Source organism: Mizuhopecten yessoensis, unplaced genomic scaffold, assembly GCF_002113885.1.
Source record: "Mizuhopecten yessoensis strain PY_sf001 unplaced genomic scaffold, ASM211388v2 scaffold8811, whole genome shotgun sequence".
Taxonomy (NCBI): Eukaryota; Metazoa; Mollusca; class Bivalvia; order Pectinida; family Pectinidae; genus Mizuhopecten; species Mizuhopecten yessoensis.
This window is the reverse complement of record NW_018407733.1, coordinates 154,851-173,971: the sequence shown is the minus strand read 5'-3', so window position 1 is coordinate 173,971 and position 19,121 is coordinate 154,851. Positions and strand designations below refer to the sequence as shown.

At 38.9% G+C, this 19,121-nt stretch overlaps 2 protein-coding genes across 2 annotated transcripts; both read right to left on the bottom strand.

Moving 5' to 3' along the window:
* Nucleotides 1-2,833: 2,833 nt before the first annotated feature.
* On the bottom strand, nt 2,834-4,045 carry LOC110456611 (skin secretory protein xP2-like). The gene is made up of 2 exons (XM_021507445.1): nt 3,697-4,045; nt 2,834-3,393 (listed from the first exon to the last, which is right to left on the bottom strand). The coding sequence occupies exons 1-2, from the start codon at nt 4,043-4,045 to the stop codon at nt 2,834-2,836; spliced, it is 909 nt and encodes a 302-aa protein (XP_021363120.1).
* A 516-nt stretch (nt 4,046-4,561) lies between these two features.
* LOC110456610 (skin secretory protein xP2-like) lies at nt 4,562-5,420 on the bottom strand. Its single transcript, XM_021507444.1, has 2 exons — nt 5,227-5,420; nt 4,562-5,099 (listed from the first exon to the last, which is right to left on the bottom strand). Exons 1-2 carry the CDS (start codon nt 5,418-5,420, stop codon nt 4,562-4,564), a joined length of 732 nt encoding a protein of 243 aa, XP_021363119.1.
* Between the last annotated feature and the right edge of the window lie 13,701 nt (nt 5,421-19,121).

The window sequence follows — 19,121 nt, the reverse complement described above, 5'->3', positions numbered from 1 at the left end:
TGCTTACATCTTTGTATCTATGGAAGTCTGACTGTTTTGACGTAGGCTCGTATTTAAAAGTGTTAGGACACACTGCGTCATTCACTGGGATGAAATGAGACATATAATGAAATTCAAATTGCATCGGATTGTTTTTATTCAAGAATGATATGACTTTATCGGATGGATAAATGGTGCTCTGCCACGAAGCAAATGTTACAAATAATTCTATATAGATGTTTTCAAGTTGGTGGTGTGCAGCCTGACGATAGACTGTGACCACGTGACCGGTGACGGAAATCCCGTCACAGTTACCATATCAAAAATATATATACGCTTGTATTGCAACTCGATATCAATTTCCTTTCTGATATGAATTCATTGAAATATATGCTGCAAACTGATAAATTTGAAATGAACTTGACTACTGGAAAAGGGAAAGTCATAAACCGGAAAACTCGATTCGATGATATCAAAATGCATAGAAAGTATAATAGGATGGTTCTATATGCGTGTAAAGAGATACCATTATCTAAATATATTGTTTCAAACACACCACTCTGGTAAAATTTACATCTTAATATAAAAAGCAATTTCAGCTAAAGTGTCAAATTCAAACGGCTAGAGTAATAAATAGTCTAGTTAAAATTAACGGTAAACCTGCGACTGGAAATGGCATTGCGATTACTAGCCATAGAAAGTGACAACGAATTTATATAATGGTGGTGTTTCACTTTAATGATATATATTTTATTGTCAGAGTCGAATAGATTGGACACAATTTATGGTCATCGAATTCAATTCCTGTCTCAAAACAAATTCACACAGTTATTTACGTCTATGTAATATAATTGCAAAATACAATTTTAGAAGTAACATACAATAAATTATAGTGAGGCTGAAGGATCTGGTAAACTAAACACTTATGTAAAGCAAATATATGGACAATCAAAAGCAAAAGATTTATATTTGTCATTTGTTTTAAACAGAGCTACTTGATGGTCGGAATAATACCGCTTCCAAATACAAACAGACGCATAGTGCTTTATGTCCCAGGAAAACTCAACAATTTGTACAATCTTAAATACTTCAAGTTGTAAAATAATTTGGGTCAGAGTTCCGCCTTTTACTTGTCATCAGTCATATCCAAATTTGCATATTTTTACACATTTGACTTATTTTACTTATTTTTTGAAAAAAACACCACCATTTTTTATTTTGACACCGTAAAAAATTACAAGAAATGAAGGCGATGGAAAATAAATAAATAAATAAATAATATAAATATATTGCACCATGTTGTTATTTCCTCCATTTTGGATCCATCAGTGGTAAGATCAAAATCTATATCCATAGTGTTCTGAAACATAAATAGAAATGCTGCAAAAAAGAAAATGATAACTACTAGAAACTCTTTATAAAGTTGCATTTGTATCTTTTGACTACAAGTGATAATCTTCATTTCATTATTTCATGTAAACCTCTAATAATCATTTCATATTTGTTAATCAATTGTGTAACAATTATCACGAGCATTTTATCACCTGAGGTAGTAGTTCACAGTTCAACAAACTTTTGTCGTTCTATAAAATACATCACATGTATGACTCAGGCCATCACCGGCCGACCCGTAGACGTAATCTAGTCGTTTGAAAATGCAGCGGACAAGCCCAGCATGATAGGCATCTCGTTATCCGATGTGACAAAATAAACAAATAGGAAGGTGGTCTCTGTGAAGCGTTCCTTGCGATAGGCCCACTACCTTGTTGTGGAGCGTTCCTTGCGATATGCCAACTACCGTGCTGTGGAGCCTTCCTTGCGATAGGCCCACTACCTTGTTGTGGAGCGTTCCTTGCGATAGGCCCACTACCTTGTTGTGGAGCTTCCTTGCGATAGGCCCACTACCTTGATGTGGAGCCTTCCTTGCGATAGGCCCACTACCTTGTTGTGGAGCGTTCCTTGCGATAGGCCCACTACCTTGTTGTGGAGCATTCCTTGCGATAGGTCCACTACCTTGTTGTGGAGCCTTCCTTGCGATATGCCCACTACCGTGCTGTGGAGCGTTTCTTTCGATAGGCCCACTATCTTTTTGTGGAGCGTTCCTTGCGATAGGCCAATAACCTTGCTTTGGAGCGTTCCTTGCGATAGGCCCACTGTCGTGTTGTTGAGCGTTTCTTTCGATAGGCCCACTACCCTGTTGTGGAGCGTTTCTTTCGATAGGCCCACTACCTTGTTGTGGAGCGTTTCTTTCGATAGGCCCATTACCTTGATTTGGAGCGTTTCTTTCGATAGGCCCACTACCTTGTAGGCCCACTACCTTGTTGTGGAGCGTTTCTTTCGATAGGCCCACCACCTTGTTGTGGAGCATTCCTTTCGATAGGCCCACTCCCTTGTTGTGGAGCGTTCCTTGCGATAGGTCCACTACCTTGTTGTGGAGCGTTTCTTTCGATAGGCCCACTACCTGGTTGTGGAGCGTTCCTTGCGATAGGCCCATAACCCTATTGTGGAGCGTTCCTTGCGATAGGCCCACTACCTTGTTGTGGAGCGTTCCTTTCGATAGGCCCACTACCTTGTTGTGGAAGGTTCCTTGCGATAGGCCCACTACCTTGTTGTGGAAGGTTCCTTGCGATAGACCCACTACCGTGTTGTGGAGCGCTTCTTTCGATAGGCCCCACTACCTTGTTGTGGAGCGTTTCTCTCGATAGGCCAACTACCCTGTTGCGGAGCGTTTCTTTCGATAGGCCCACTACCTTGTTGTGGAGCGTTTCTCTCGATAGGCCCACTACCCTGTTGTGGAGCGTTTCTTTCGATAGGCCCACTACCTTGATGTGGAGCTTTTCTTTCGATAGGCCCACTAAATTGTAGGCCCACTACCTTGTTGTGGAGCGTTTCTTGCGATAGGCCCACTACTTTGTTGTGGAGCGTTCCTTGCGATAGGCCCACTACCTTGTTGTGGAGCGTTTCTTTCGATAGGCCCACTACCTTGATGTGGAACCTTCCTTGCGATAGGCCCACTACTTTGTTGTGGAGCGTTCCTTGCGATAGGCCCACTACCTTGTTGTGGAGCCTTCCTTGCGATATTCCCACTACCTTGTTGTGGAGCGTTACTTAGGATAGGCCCACTACCTTGTTGTTGAGCGTTTCTTTCGATAGGCCCACTACCTTGTTGTGGAGTGTTTCTTTCGATAGGCCCACTACCTTGTTGTGGAGCGTTCCTTGCGATAGGCCCGCCACCTTGTTGTGGAGCGTTCCTTGCGATCGGCCCACTACCTTGTTGTGGAGCGTTTCTTTCGATAGTCCCACTACCTTGTTGTGAAGCGTTTCTCTCGATAGGCCAACTACCCTGTTGTGGAGCGTTTCTTTCGATAGGCCCACTATCTTGTTGTGGAGCGTTTCTCTCGATAGGCCCACTCTCTGTTGTGGAGCGTTTCTTTCGATAGGCCCACTTCCTTGATGTGGAGCGTTTCTTTCGATAGGCCCACTACCTTGTAGGCCCACTACCATGTTGTGGAGCGTTTCTTTTGATAGGCCCACTATCTTGTTGTGGAGCGTTTCTTTCGATAGGCCCACTACCTTGTTGTGGGGCGTTTCTTTCGATAGGCCCACTACCTTGTTGTGGAAGGTTCCTTGCGATAGGCCCACTACCTTATTGTGGAGCGGTCCTTTCGATAGGCCAACTACCGTGCTGTGGAGCGTTTCTTTCGATAGGTCCACTACCTTGTTGTGGAGCGTTCCTTGCGATAGGCCCACTACCTTGTTGTGGGGCGTTCCTTGCGATAGGCCCACTACCTTGCTGTGGAGCGATCCTTGCGATAGGCCCACTACCTTGATGTGGAGCCTTCCTTGCGATAGGCCCACTACCTTGTTCTGGAGCGTTCCTTGCGATAGGCCCCCTACCTTGTTGTGGAGCGTTCCTTGCGATATGCCAACTACCGTGCTGTGGAGCCTTCCTTGCGATAGGCCCACTACCTTGTTGTGGGGCGTTTCTTTCGATAGGCCCACTACCTCGTTGTGGAGCGTTCCTTGCCATCGGCCCACTACCTTGTTGTGGAGCGTTCCTTGCCATAGGCCCAATACCTGTTCCTTGCGAGAGGCCCACTACCTTGTTGTGGAGAGCGTTCCGTGCGATAGGCCCACTACCTTGTTGTGGTGCCTTCCTTGCGATATGCCAACTACCGTTCTGTGGAGCGTTTCTTTCGAAAGGCCCACTACCTTGTATATTTGTCCATTATCTACTGCATTGTAGTAGTATCTGCCACTATTTTCAAAATATATCCACAACCGTGCTGTGGAGCGTTTCTTTCGATAGGCCCATTACCTTGATTTGGAGCGTTTCTTTCGATAGGCCCACTACCGTGTAGGCCCACTACCATGTTGTGGAGCGTTCCTTTCGATAGGCCAGCTACCTTGTTGTGGAGCGTTCCTTTCGCTAGACCCACTACCTTGTTGTGGAGCGTTCCCTTCGATAGACCCACTACCTTGTTGTGGCGGCTTCCTTGCGATATGCCAACTACCGTGCTGTGGAGCGTTTCTTTCGATAGGCCCATTACCTTGATTTGGAGCGTTTCTTTCGATAGGCCCACTATCTTTTTGTGGAGCGTTCCTTGCGATAGGCCAATAACCTTGCTTGTTGTGGAGCGTTCCTTGCGATATGCCAACTACCGTGCTGTGGAGCCTTCCTTGCGATAGGCCCACTACCTTGATGTGGAGCCTTCCTTGCGATAGGCCCACTACCTTGATGTGGAGCCTTCCTTGCGATAGGCCCACTACCTTGTTGTGGTGCCTTCCTTGCGATATGCCAACTACCGTGCTGTGGAGCGTTTCTTTCGATAGGTCCACTACCTTGTTGTGGAGCGTTCCTTGCGAGAGGCCCACTACCTTGTTGTGGAGCATTCCTTGCGATAGACCCACTACCTTGTTGTGGAGCCTTCCTTGCGATAGGCCAACTACCTTGTTGTGGAGTGTTCCTTGCGATATGTGCGATATGCCAACTAGCGTGCTGTGGAGCCTTCCTTGCGATAGGCCCACTACCTTGATGTGGAGCCTTCCTTGCGATAGGCCCACTACCTTGATGTGGAGCCTTCCTTGCGATAGGCCCACTACCTTGATGTGGAGCGTTCCTTGCGATAGGCCCATAACCCTATTGTGGAGCGTTCCTTGCGATAGGCCCGCCACCTTGTTGTGGAGCGTTCCTTGCGATATGCCCACTACCTTGTTGTGGAGCGTTCCTTGCCATAGGCCCAATACCTGTTCCTTGCGAGAGGCCCACTACCTTGTTGTGGAGCATTCCTTGCGATAGACCCACTACCTTGTTGTGGAGCCTTCCTTGCGATATGCCAACTACCGTGCTGGGGAGCGTTTCTTTCGAAAGGCCCACTACCTCGTTGTGGAGCGTTCCTTGCCATCGGCCCACTACCTTGTTGTGGAGCGTTCCTTGCCATAGGCCCAATACCTGTTCCTTGCGAGAGGCCCACTACCTTGTTGTGGAGAGCGTTCCGTGCGATAGGCCCACTACCTTGTTGTGGGGCGTTCCTTGCGATAGGCCCACTACCTTGTTGTGGAGCCTTCCTTGCGATATGCCAACTACCGTGCTGTGGAGCGTTTCTTTCGAAAGGCCCACTACCTTGTATATTTGTCCATTATCTACTGCATTGTAGTAGTATCTGCCACTATTTTCAAATGTTGTTCGTAAATTGATCAGTTTAAAGCCTAAGGTGAATTTAATATGACGATATGACATTGCTGACCATTTCAGTCTTTTTTTCGGAAATGTTAGATGTTAGCAGTCATGAAATATCATTTTCCGCAATACATATCACGACATCATTGCTTTAATGGTGCTGATTTAGCAAGGGAATAATTGTTGAACATGTTGGACAAACCCTTGTTTTTTTGTTGTTTTTTTGAACCGGTACACGGTCAACTAAGTCATGCGCCATCTCTTTCATTGCTTCTTCTTATGTCTCATTAGTTCTTCATTGTATCAAAAACAATTTGGTGCAATAGTAATTCTTTTTCTCTGCAAGTGCCTGTTTGTCGCTCATAGCTTTGATACCAGAGAACAATATGCTTTAACAAAATCATCAACACCACCCTCAGAAGACTGAACTGCTTGAGAAGGATGAATGCATTTGATGATTTTTTTTAATGACTCGCTGTACAATAGCATATTTAGCAGTTTTTACTGTTTTCCTTCTAAAATTACTAAATGCAGCACACCAAGTTTTGGTACTGTGCGACTGTTGACTGAGCACGTGATACATTGCTGTTTGTAACCCTTTGTAACCGAATGCACTTATTGAACTTTTGTTGTAGTTAATTGAAATCCGTGACTCAATAAGCACTAAACTTAACATGTATAAAGGGAGTAGGAATTGAAATCCGTGACTCAATAAGCACTAAACTGTACATGTATAAAGGGAGTAGGAATTGGAAATGCGTAATGACATTGAACGTTAATTCCTTACTTAACTGCTCGTTTGTCATTGGTCATGTTTCGTGCCTGATCAGTCAAAAGTGAAAACTAGTTTGCCGAGGAGTTAGGAACCACAAGAGGAATGTTTACCGGAGAAATAGTTCCTCTGGTAGGTCCGAACTTCTTGGGAGAAATAAGTTTGACAGTTGACTGATAAGACATGAAACAACTGTGTATAATTGTACCAGAACTCATAAAACGAACCCAATCTTATGGACATTATCTTTGTTGAAAGTCAAATGACTGAGACTTAAGTATTTCTTAAATTATGATCATGTCCGTTTTCAAGCATTGTGATTTTTTTTTTCTATTCCGCGGGGTTAATGAGGTCATTTCTTTCGTTTTGCTGTCATATCGGTTCCACTTATTGCCTTTTTATCGAATCTGAGTTCAGTTCTTCAGTTTAGCTATTGTAGATTTCTTTATTTTATTTTAGAAATAGATTTGAAGAGTTCAACTTCCATTTAGGATCTGAGACATCCAACGAACGCGGAAGTGACGTCATTACTATCACATGACCACAGTGTATACATCCTTATATTTGATGACACACAGGATTTTGCAATGATCTGACTGGTTGCGGACATTGCTTTACACTTTAACGGTTTGATAGTTGTTTTTTTAATTTCATGAAAAATCTACAGATAAAAACAATTTCGTAGTGATACTGATATAGGCAGAAACCGTTATAGTAAATGAAGAGCAGTAATACACGGGGATTAGTTTATGATTTGTGAAATACAAAATAAATGTGTTAGACTGGAAATCTGTCTATTAACAATCGAGCGTGTGCTGAAGGTTTAATTAAGTAGTTCCATCCCTACATTTTAGATTTCTAAATAGCTCTGCCTGTCAATACGTTCTAACATTCCTCCTGATGTAGGAATATAAGTCTATCTAATGTTACAGGAAGGTTGCCTGACATGGGGAGGACGAATTGGTTGTGAGGAAACATTACCAAATCGTGACCCCCTAGGGAGATAATTCAAACAATTATGAATTTGTCTACAAAGCGGAATTCTTAGCTCCATGATATATTACCGAGTTTATTTATCAGAATTGAGACTGCTCGTGACAGGGGGGATATAAACTCCGGCACAGCTTTCCCCGCGGATTCCGTAACAGATATTAAATATTTCAACAGACAAGTATGACGAGGCGATTTATCAGGTGACATGCGAGAGGAATTTCCGTATTCCCACCGGACTCGTGTCTACATCCTGGTATTTCATTTTATAACACGTGACGTATTGATCCCACGCGACGGTAGGTGTGCGAAAGCGTCTTCTCAAAGGGAAACTTGCCGAATGTTCCAGTTTTCCCCCCTGGTAACTTTGGCAGTAAAAAATTTACACCTGTTCGACGCATAAAAACATCACGTTATCAGTTTGAGCACGTTGCACGATTTACAACCCAAACTTTAAAGTCAAGAGGGTTAACTTTATGATTATTTAGTTATCTGTAACTGTCACAAAGAGGCTTGGCGAACAAGGTTATACGTACAATGTAGTTAAAGGGGCTGGTCGGGGAAAAAATGTCATATTTGCTAAAATGGCATACACATGTTTAGAATACCTTTTTATGAAATATACCGATACAAATTTTGCTAAAATTCACTCCCTAAGAGTAAAAATTATACTTATAGGTAAAGAAATCCTAAATCGTCATCTGACAGTCTAAAACTCTCAATTGACCCAGATCAGTGATGTTATTTTACCGCTCGCGCGTCATCAACAAGGCCAAATGTAAACATCGCGTCGAAAGAAAAAGATGCATGCAAAAGTCATGACAGGCACGAGGTATCAATACCGTTATATATAACAACAACATATAGGTAGGAATATTACACTTGCATCATACATGACCTTTGAAAACAATTATTTACGTATAGTATTGCTGTCTTGTCCGCTAGTTGACCATGACCGTGCTATTGTTGTTATCTTCACTGCCTCACTTTCGAAACAACCACGTGACATATATAAATAGATCTGCGCTAAATTTACGCGGGGCTTCCCCGATATTTCAGTGTTCAAAAGTGGACATTGCAAGCAGAACTCGACCATCATATTGCCGTGGTATAACTTTCGGAAGGCCAGCTAACGCATTTAGACCCATTTATTTTGTATTTTTTTCCCCGACCAGCCCTTTTAAAGTATTTTATTACCATTGGTCCTTTTGCGAAATTCTATTTTTTGTCGTCTTCAACAAATCTTCGACGTCTTGCAAAATATTTTACAGATTTAAAGCTCTTTATAATTGAGTATTTGAAGAAAGAAAACAAGAAGAAAAAACAAACCAAAACAAAACAAACAAGAATCGAACTCTTTTTCGTGACTGCTGCAGCAGAACCCGTTCACCTTAGGCTCCTGTATTTCTCTTAATTAGTTCGGTACGTATATAAATGTAAAACAAATCGTGCCTTCTTTACGTCGCATTTTAAATTACAGAAGCCTTTACGCGTCATCTGCTATTGTTTTTTTGTAAATAGGAGTGGTTGTGCCTCGATCAGAAATTCGCTAAATTATGTTTAATCCCATATATATGCAAGTTCATGTTTCTCTCAAACAACAAATAATACTTTCATATTGTGTTTATCGGAAAACCGATACTTCCCAGGACAATATCCAGGTGTTGGGGTGAACAGTACTAAAAAGATACGTACTCCCCGGAACAAAACGAGCAGTAAATATGCCCCGTTGATTAAAAATCTATAAAATATACACGTTAAACATTGGCGATATTGTCCAGATGAGTTGAGAATGCAGTAGCGGTAGGTCAATGAATAAGTAATGTCTCATATATGGTGCTGAAGCCCTGATATTACAAACACCAAGGCTCATCACTTACATTTTTGTACTTCACACCTATGGTACAATGGTATGATAGCCCACAGCCATCAACAGATCTGGACCCTCCACACCTCGAGTAGGATTTCTTTACGGCAGCCTCAGTGAATCAGCAATATAACCAACTCAATATAACGGTAGATTGTATAATGATGCTACGGTAGACCCGGAAGTCAGCAGGCTCCTCACACCTAGCATACAATAGTATGGTAGCCCAGTGGCATCGGCGATCTCTTAACACTTCGGGTACCAGAGTATGATGTCCTCAACAAACTCATCAGTATGATGTCCGTACGGCAGCCCTCTGTCATCAGCAAACCATCCACTTCTCGGGTACAACAGTATACTATTGCTAGGGTAGCTCCTGGCACTGACTTTCGTAACCTCGTGTACGATAGCAAGATGCTACGGCAGTCTGCTCGCTTCAGCAATCTCTTAACACCTCGACTACCGTATAATACCGCTACGGCGGTCTCCGGTCATCGTTCAACTCTCCACCGATCGCGTAACATCATCAGCAAACTCTCGGCAGCCTGAGTCAGCTGTGTTGTATCACTAAAGCAGTTTCTTGGTACCAACAATATCTCCAAACCTCTGTTACGGCATGATCGTACCCCCTTCAACTCGTATACTACCTTGCTATACCGGAACGGCATCCCACAAGCTCAGAGATGAGTTCTGCAATAAGCTCAGGTGGCCAACACAAGGGGTGAGCAAGACAAACATTTTGTTTGTAAGCAGTTCTACTGAACTGTATTTGATATAGGTGGTCGGGTGGCGCATCAGTGGATAGCGCCATTGCCTTTCACTAAGGCGGTCGGGGTTCGATTCCCCGATCGGACGTGAAAAGGGTGTAGGGTCACCTACCGGAACACGTGGGTTTTCTCTGGGTACTCCGGTTTCCTCCCTCATTAAGACCCCGCGCGCTAACATCCGGGCCAACAAGAGTGATTAATATAAGTTGTAAAAAACTTGTTTCATAATTGTCGTAAAATAAAATAAAGTTTTTATTATATAATGGTCGGGCTTAATACCAAGCATGGGTTTAAATATGTAATTTTCATGTTCTTTTTACGAAAAAAAAAAGTGTTTCAGAGAGTCTTATAACCATAAACTGGATTGGGAATACAAGGTGTTTTTTATATCTTATGTAATACTTTCAAATAATTAAACATCATTATGAAAAGTATGACTGTTCATATCTACAGAAAACACCTAAACGGTTTGCCTCGCTATATTGCTATAAGCATCGTAGGGTGCTATTATTACACTGTAAATATCTACATAGCAGCCGGAGTTTATGATTGTGTTATTACACTATGTAGCATTCTGAGTATATGATGGTTTATTACACTTTATTACATACTTACTAATAAATACGGGTTTTTTGTATATGCGATACGACACAATTGCTCTACCCCATATCAGCCCTCGCCGTATCCCCCCCCAAACCCCGTATCAGCCCCCGCCGTATCACACCCCAAAACGGGTATCAGCCCGCAAAATCCATATCACACCCCTTTTGGAAAAAAAAATCGTTTTTCAATATTTCAAAAATAAAAATAAATCATAAGATAGTAGTTAATATTAGTAAGTATGTAATAAACAGAATAAAACACGCTTTTTCCATATCACACCCAGTATCAACCCTCGACCAATATCAGCCCTCGGGCCTTCGGCCATTGGGCTGATATTGCAGTCTCGAGTTGATACTGGGTGTGATATGGGAAACGGCATGTATTACTCTCTATATATAGCATTCTGAGTATATGATGGTGTTATTACAATGTATAACAACCTGAGTATATGATGGTGTTATTACACTGTACAGCAACCTGAGTATATGATGGTGTTATTACACTGCACAGCAGCCTGAGTATATGATGGTGTTATAACACTGTATAGCAGTCTGAGTATATGATGTTGTTATTACACTGTATATCAGTCTGAGTATGTGATGGTGTTACACTGTATAGCAGCTTGAGTATATGATGGTGTTTTTACACTGTATAACAGCTTGAGTATATGATGGTGTTATTACACTGTATATCAGTATGAGTATGTGATGGTGTTACACTGTATAGCAGCTTGAGTATATGATGGTGTTATTACACTGTATAGCAGTCTGAGTATATGATGGTGTTATTACACTGTATATCAGTCTGAGTATGTGATGGTGTTACACTGTATAGCAGCTTGAGTATATGATGGTGTTATTACACTGTATAACAGCTTGAGTATATGATGGTGTTATTACAATATATAGCAGCTTGAGTATATGATGGTGTTATTACACTGTATAGCAGTCTGAGTATATGATGCTGTTATTACACTGTATTGCAGCCTGAGTATATAATGGTGTTATTACACTGTATATAAGCCTGAGTATATGATGTGTTATTACACTGTATAGCAGTCTGAGTATATGATGGTGTTATTGCAATGTATAACAACCTGAGTATATGATTGTGTTATTACACTGTATTGCAGCCTGAGTATATAATGGTGGTATTACACTGTATATAAGCCTGAGTATATGATATGTTATTACACTGTATAACAGCTTGAGTATATGACGGTGTTATTACACTATATATTAGCCTGAGTAAATGCTGGTGTTTTTACACTGTATAGCAGTCTGGGTATATGATGGTGTTATGACACTGCATAGCAGTCTGAGTATATAATGGTGGTATTACACTGTATAGCAGTTTGAGTATATGATGGTGTTATTACACTGTATAGCAGCCTGAGTATATGATGGTGTTATTTCACTGTATAACAGCTTGAGTATATGATGGTGTTATTACACTATATATTAGCCTGAGTAAATGCTGGTGTTATTACACTGTATAGCAGTCTGAGTATATGATGGTGTTATTGCAATGTATAACAACCTGAGTATATGATGTTGTTATTACACTGTACAGCAATCTGAGTATATGATGGTGTGATTACACTGTATAGCAGCCTGAGTATATGATGGTGATATTACACTGTACAGCAGCCTGAATATATGATGGGGTTATTACACTGTACAGCAGCCTGAGTATATGATAGTGTTATTACCTTGTATACCATGCTAGTCTGAGTATATGATGATGTTATTACACTGTATAGCAGCCTGAGTATATGATGGTTTTATTACACTGTATATCAGCCTGAGTCTATGATGGTGTTATTACACTGTATATCCGCCAGATTTTATGATGGTGTTATTACACTGTATAGCAGCCCGAGTATATGATGGTGTTATTACACTATATATTAGCCTGAGTAAATGCTGGTGTTATTAAACTGTATAGCAGTCTGAGTATATGATGGTGTTATTGCAATGTATAACAACCTGAGTATATGATGTTGTTATTACACTGTACAGCAATCTGAGTTTATGATGGGGTTATTACACTGTACAGCAATCTGAGTATATGCTGGTGTTATTACACTGTATAGCAGTCTGAGTATATGATGGTGTTATTACCTTGTATACCATGCTAGTCTGAGTATATGATCCTGTTATTACACTGTATAGCAGCCTGAGGATATGATGGTGTTATTACACTGTACAGCAATCTGAGTATATGATGGTGTTATTACACTGTATATCAGTATGAGTATATGATGGTGTTATTACCTTGTATACCATGCTAGTCTGAGTATATGATGCTGTTATTACACTGTATAGCAGCCTGAGTATATGATGGTGTTATTACACTGTATAGCAGTCTGAGTATATGATGGTGTTATTACACTGTACAGCAGCCTGAGTATATGATGGTGTTATTACCTTGTATACCATGCTAGTCTGAGTATATGATGCTGTTATTATAATTATTACCTTGCATACCAGTCTGAGTATATAATTTTAGTCTGCCTTGCCGTCCGTTCATAAGATTCATTTCAATATATCGATTGATTTCTCAGCAAACGTGCAACCGAAACCAATTCCTCGTATGTACTACCTGTGAAGACGTGTGCACCTAAATGTCTGTTTCAGTTCCCTCTGATTCTGTGGTATCAACTTAGTCTAATTAACCAAGCGTAAACAGAATAAAATGATACTGTGTACATGTCTACTATTTAGTGTAGTACCTGTCAATGTAGCATCTTAACAAGAGTGTCTAAATAGTCAATTATAACCTTACATTATATGGTATTAAATCAAATTATCAAATAAAAGAGTGGAAAACAGACGTATAGCTTTTGTAAATAATCTGTACTTGTAGTAGTGTATACAGTGTGGCTAAAGTAGTAGTAAAAAGGTATTTACATGAAGAACAATGGAATTAATTCATAAACATGACGTCTTTTGATTATGCATAAAAATTAGAAATAACTGAAATATGACATCACATTATATTTTTGACGTTTGACTACTGTTGTGTTCATGACCTTAAGAATGTACTCCTCAAAGAAGTAAAAAAATCCTGTATTATTTGTCCTTCTCTTATATGGAATTGGAAAAGGGAGAATATGAGAAAACAAAATACAAAGAGAATTGTCTGTCCGTGTAATCGATTTTTTGCTATGATCACTCAAACATACCAATTCAACACCATGTGTGACTTTTGGGGAAGTTGATCGTTTTGAACGTATGGAGGCCTAATTCATACAATACCTTTCACGTGTGCCATCAGGAATTTATGGATGTTTGCACAATTGATAAAAATTGTATTTTCTTCTTAATTATGAAAAAATATCTTCTTTAACCTATATTTTTATATCAGAAATGCAATTTATGTTACCTTTTTTTTGCAGATTTATCAATCTAAACATTTCTGGTATTAAACTTTTACTAATATTTAATGGATGGAAAGAAAATGTGTTTATCTTCCTAAAACAATAAAAAATTTGGAGGGTCCATGTGCTTATTTGTTAACTAAATCATTTTTTGTTTAACTGTTCACCTTTTGTGGGATAAAACACCAAAAGCGCTTCCTTTGACATAAATCAGTAATAAAGTACCAATATTGTACAATTTTCCACTTTGTTGTATAATATTTTCATGATATTGAACATTTTAAACTTGCACAGCCAAAACAAACTTGCTACGGCTACAAATGGTGATATAATTACACTATTAGTGATAGGTATACCGTCAAAAAACGTGGAATTTTAGCATTGCGTACAGTTCAATAAAATACACATTTTTGAGATATTCAAAATGGCCGCCGAATTGGTCATTTTTTTAAACCTGTAAAAGAAGTTCTGCAAACAATGGGCATCAAGTATACATTTTTCAGATGAATGCTGGCTTTTTAAATTGATTATAGTTTGTTATATTTGATAAAAACCCGCTATACTAGATCAAAACGAGAATTGCACGTGACTGAAACCTCAGAAAAGAACACCCTTAGCAAACACTATAGACAATATTATATCCTTTAGTCTTAATACTTCTTCCTTACGTGTTGTATCACCGCTAATAGTCTATGTCCGTCGATATGCAAATCAGAATCTTATTCAAAATCGTCTATGTAAACACAGGTATTTGATAAACATGCATTACCTATACTGTATATATAACGACATCCGAATGAAAAGATTAAGTCTTACACTAAAGCCTATTAAATACATAATGTCAGTTGTGTGAGGATTCAATAATAATGCACTTATCTGACACCAATTATCTGAATTCTGCAGACAACCCAAATTTACACTGATAGCCAAAACCGACCAGTAGTCCCCGAGAGCTTCCGGGTACATACAGCCAAGTGTAGATACCCTCGGATTTCTCGTTTGTTCTGCTGTACTGACACAACCTAAAGCTACATACTGTATACAAATATCTCTATCTTATGACACATATTTATAATAATAAACATTCACACTGTAGTGCTATTCTTGCAAACGAAAGAATGTGTATTTCGACATACCTGGTATTGGTACATGTGTGACATACCTGGTATTGGTACCTGTGTGACATACCTGGTATTGGGACATGTGTGACATACCTGGTATTGGTACATGGGAGACATCCCTGGTATTGGTACATGTGTGACATACCTGGGATTGGTACATGTGTGACATACCTGGTATTTGGTACATGTTTGACCTACATGGTATTTGGTACATGTGTGACATACCTGGTATTGGGACATGTGTGACATACCTGGAATTGGTACATGTGTGACATACCTGGTATTAGTACATGTGTGACATACCTGGTATTGGTACATGTGTGACATACCTGGTATTTGGTACATGTGTGACCTACATGGTATTTGGTACATGTGTGACATACCTGGTATTGGTACATGTGTGACATACCTGGTATTGGTACATGTGTGACATACCTGGTATTTGGTACATGTGTGACATACCTGGTATTAAGTATATATGTGACATACCTGCTATAGGGACATGTGTGACATACCTGGTATTGGTACATGTGTGACATACCTGGTATTGGTACATGTGTAACTGCTTAATTAGTTTATTAGGTTATTTGCATCTTTAACATATTTTGTTCATCATCTATTTATTATCTTAATATGATTTTCAAAAATAATTATAAGGATGCTAAATGAAAAAGTACATGTTGAAAAAATTTAAACCATTCAGTTTTAATTTTAAAGAACAATAATATCATAACAAGAATATTGAATAAAAGAAATGTCCAAAACAGTCTTCCAACAACCGCCGAGTCGTTACCTCTGTTGAACTTCTCGATCCACCCATTCCTGTATTGCTTTTGTATCACAAATCTTTTTTTCAATCTTTTGCTTTATAACATTATAAGCAATAGATTTACTTTTGTTGCTTGCATAACCGCTAGACACATTATATTGTAGCTCAAAGTAATCTTATAGTAAATCTGTTCAGTATGAAACGAACTTTTAAATGTGCCGCAAACAAAGTGAAAACAAGTAGTAAATAATGTGTCTGCGTTGAAGAAGAAATAATAATAATGATAACATGATTTGGAGCTCGCTATATATACATATATTGCCACGTTTCCTCAAACAATTCAACAAAAAATTTCAATTTTTCTCATGTCTATTTGTGGAAAAGGTCCTGTCGAGTTATGCTAATACTGTTTATTTATATGCACGGGTTTATTGTTCCGAGATAATAACTACTTTGTTTTTCTTTGAATTGTACATGTATGCAACATTGCTCAGTAAGATTTTATTTTCTTTCAATATATTTGTCCCCGGAGACGAAGTTGAAGCCCAGCTCCTGGAATAGTTCCATGGCTCCGTGTTCTCCGGGAGACATTCCGCCTACCATACCGTCGGGGTAGAAGTTACCAAAACCATGATGAGCTGCTCCCAAAATCAGCCGGAAACACGCAACGACGGCAGCACAAAGAAAAGCATTACACGGAGACGATAGGGAGCGTCCTAGTCGGAAAGGCGTGAGTCTAATCCATGGGCCGAAACCTGTCCCCTGACGGTTGTAAGAAGCTATAGAAAAAAATCCGGATGACATCGACGAGGGAGAGGGGTAAGCCTGCTGTAGAGTACTCGGTCTGAGATGTCCGCAGTGCATGCGAATCTCTCGTGTGAAAGTAGTGTGAGGCATTGCATGTTTTGCTCTATCACTTTGTTTTAATTACTTCTGCATTTTAGGACCGAAAAAGGCATCATAAACGATTTTTTATTGATGTAGAAAAATAGTATCGTATGGAAAAGTAGTTTGTCTGTACGCGGTACATACACGTAACATTTAATTGAGTGTGGTCGAGGGGGTAACATTAGGCCCTGTTACTTTGTCGAGTAACACCGAGGATTTGATTGGTTTCTATCACAGACACAGGACAGTATACTAATGTAATGTAAGGCCTAACCCGTGACTGCCAACATCAAAACAACCAAACTCTGCTAGACAGTATACATATTCATACCTTAGGCTGTGTTTGTATGCGTGATAGAGGAAGCATAGCTTGACTTAAATATGTTTTTGATCTTGATTGTATTATTTCTTAAAAAGGAAATATCATCTGGAGTCATGTAAATATATTCTTCATAATAACACTTATTTATAATTTTATGATATAATTTTTGTTTCAATTTTCGCTACATTTTATAATTTGTCTTTAGCAGGATTTAATATTTAGATGATTGCTGGTGATTTAGTTTTATATTAATTTAGAAAACAAATTTAAAAATGAAATGTTTTCCAAATAATGTGTTCATTAAACTAAAACCTGATTTTCAGACTGAACTATATTAAACTGAACCAAGACCTTGATAGGGATATGTAAAATTTATAAATAATATTTATTGTAAAATAATTTTAACTTACATTTTTATTTATTATTTAAAATTTGACAATCGCAACTTAAATACTACAGGAGAATATAATTTAGAAGATATTTAAACGAAAAACGAAAATTATCAAAACAAATTCTAGTAATGTTTTTGATGACATTACCATTCGTTTTAAATAACGTTTGTTATGAAAACAAATGATCGGCTTACAAAGATAGTGGATGTGTCACCGAATTAAGAGAAAAAACACACCTCATTTTATAGTTTACCCTTTCTGGATACAATTATTGTTAGTCGTTCATTGATTAAAAGAAATGTGACGGAGAAATAAACGTAAATTTAATAAATCGGCGCATTTTAATCGAGCATTGAAAACCAATTTCTTGGGAGACAATAGATGGATTATTGTGTTGTGAATATTTTAGGAAAACAATTTGCTGGTGATAGAAATGATGGGGAGATATGTCTCTCCTTGGTCAAATATAACTCATCTCAGGTCTTATAGATTTAATTGTGTGTATCCCTTAATGAGTTCGGGTTTACGGGTGCGTCGGACCGATTATGTTTGTTCCATAACGTAGGCCTAGCTAATTAGTCTGTGATAAGAGGGTCTTCAGTATCGTAGAAATGAGTCGGCCAGCGCTCGGCCGTGATGTGTAGCTGCTGACCAGACTAAAAGGAATGATATTTATTTCACTCGGCACTCATATATACTGTGTTTATACTTGCCATTATTAAGTGATGAACGAATGCAAGTTAATTAAATTCTTTTTACTATTTTTTACAACATATTACATGTATCATGGGCTAATTATCAAGGTTGTTGATTTTTTTTTACTATTTGTTTCATTATTTTTTTCTAAATACCCAGACTCGTCAACCTCTGTAACATAAGGTATTTTGGAGTGAACAAATGAACTTTTGCGCAATTAGTGAGGATGTAATAAAGCATGATCGGAACAACGATGTAGGGCCTTGTTGATATGTGATGTAGATACTATACAAATCGGGTTTATATAAGTTACGAACTTCTCTATTAAATGCTGTTATCCATGACGTATTGTAAGTGATGAAATATACTATTCGATGTTTGAAAAAAAAGAAATTAATATCGGTATTAAAGTAACTGATATACTCCCCTATACAATTTTGGTTGTGTTGGAAATAATGAATTCTGTGTTAGATGTTATGCAAAAAGCGAACATCAAAGATTTCATAATAAGTATAATAAATATGTTCCGTGACAAAATTTCCAATCATAATTATGTTAGTTACGTGTCGTTAAGTTCCTTATTAAGTGTTGGTTATATGTCGTTTACTTCCCTATTTAGAGTTGATTATTTGTCATTAATATCCTTATTAAGTGTTGATTATGTATGCCGTTAACTTTCCTATTAAGTGTTGGTTATTTAAATGTCGTTAACTTTCCTATTAAGTGATGGTTATATGTCGTTAACTTTCCTATTACGTGTTGGTTATATGTTGTTAACTTCCCTATTACGCTTTGGTTATATGTCGTTAACTTCCCCATTAAGTGTTTGTTATATGTCGTTAACTTTCCTATTAGATGTTGATTATATGTCGTTAACTTTCCTATTACGTGTT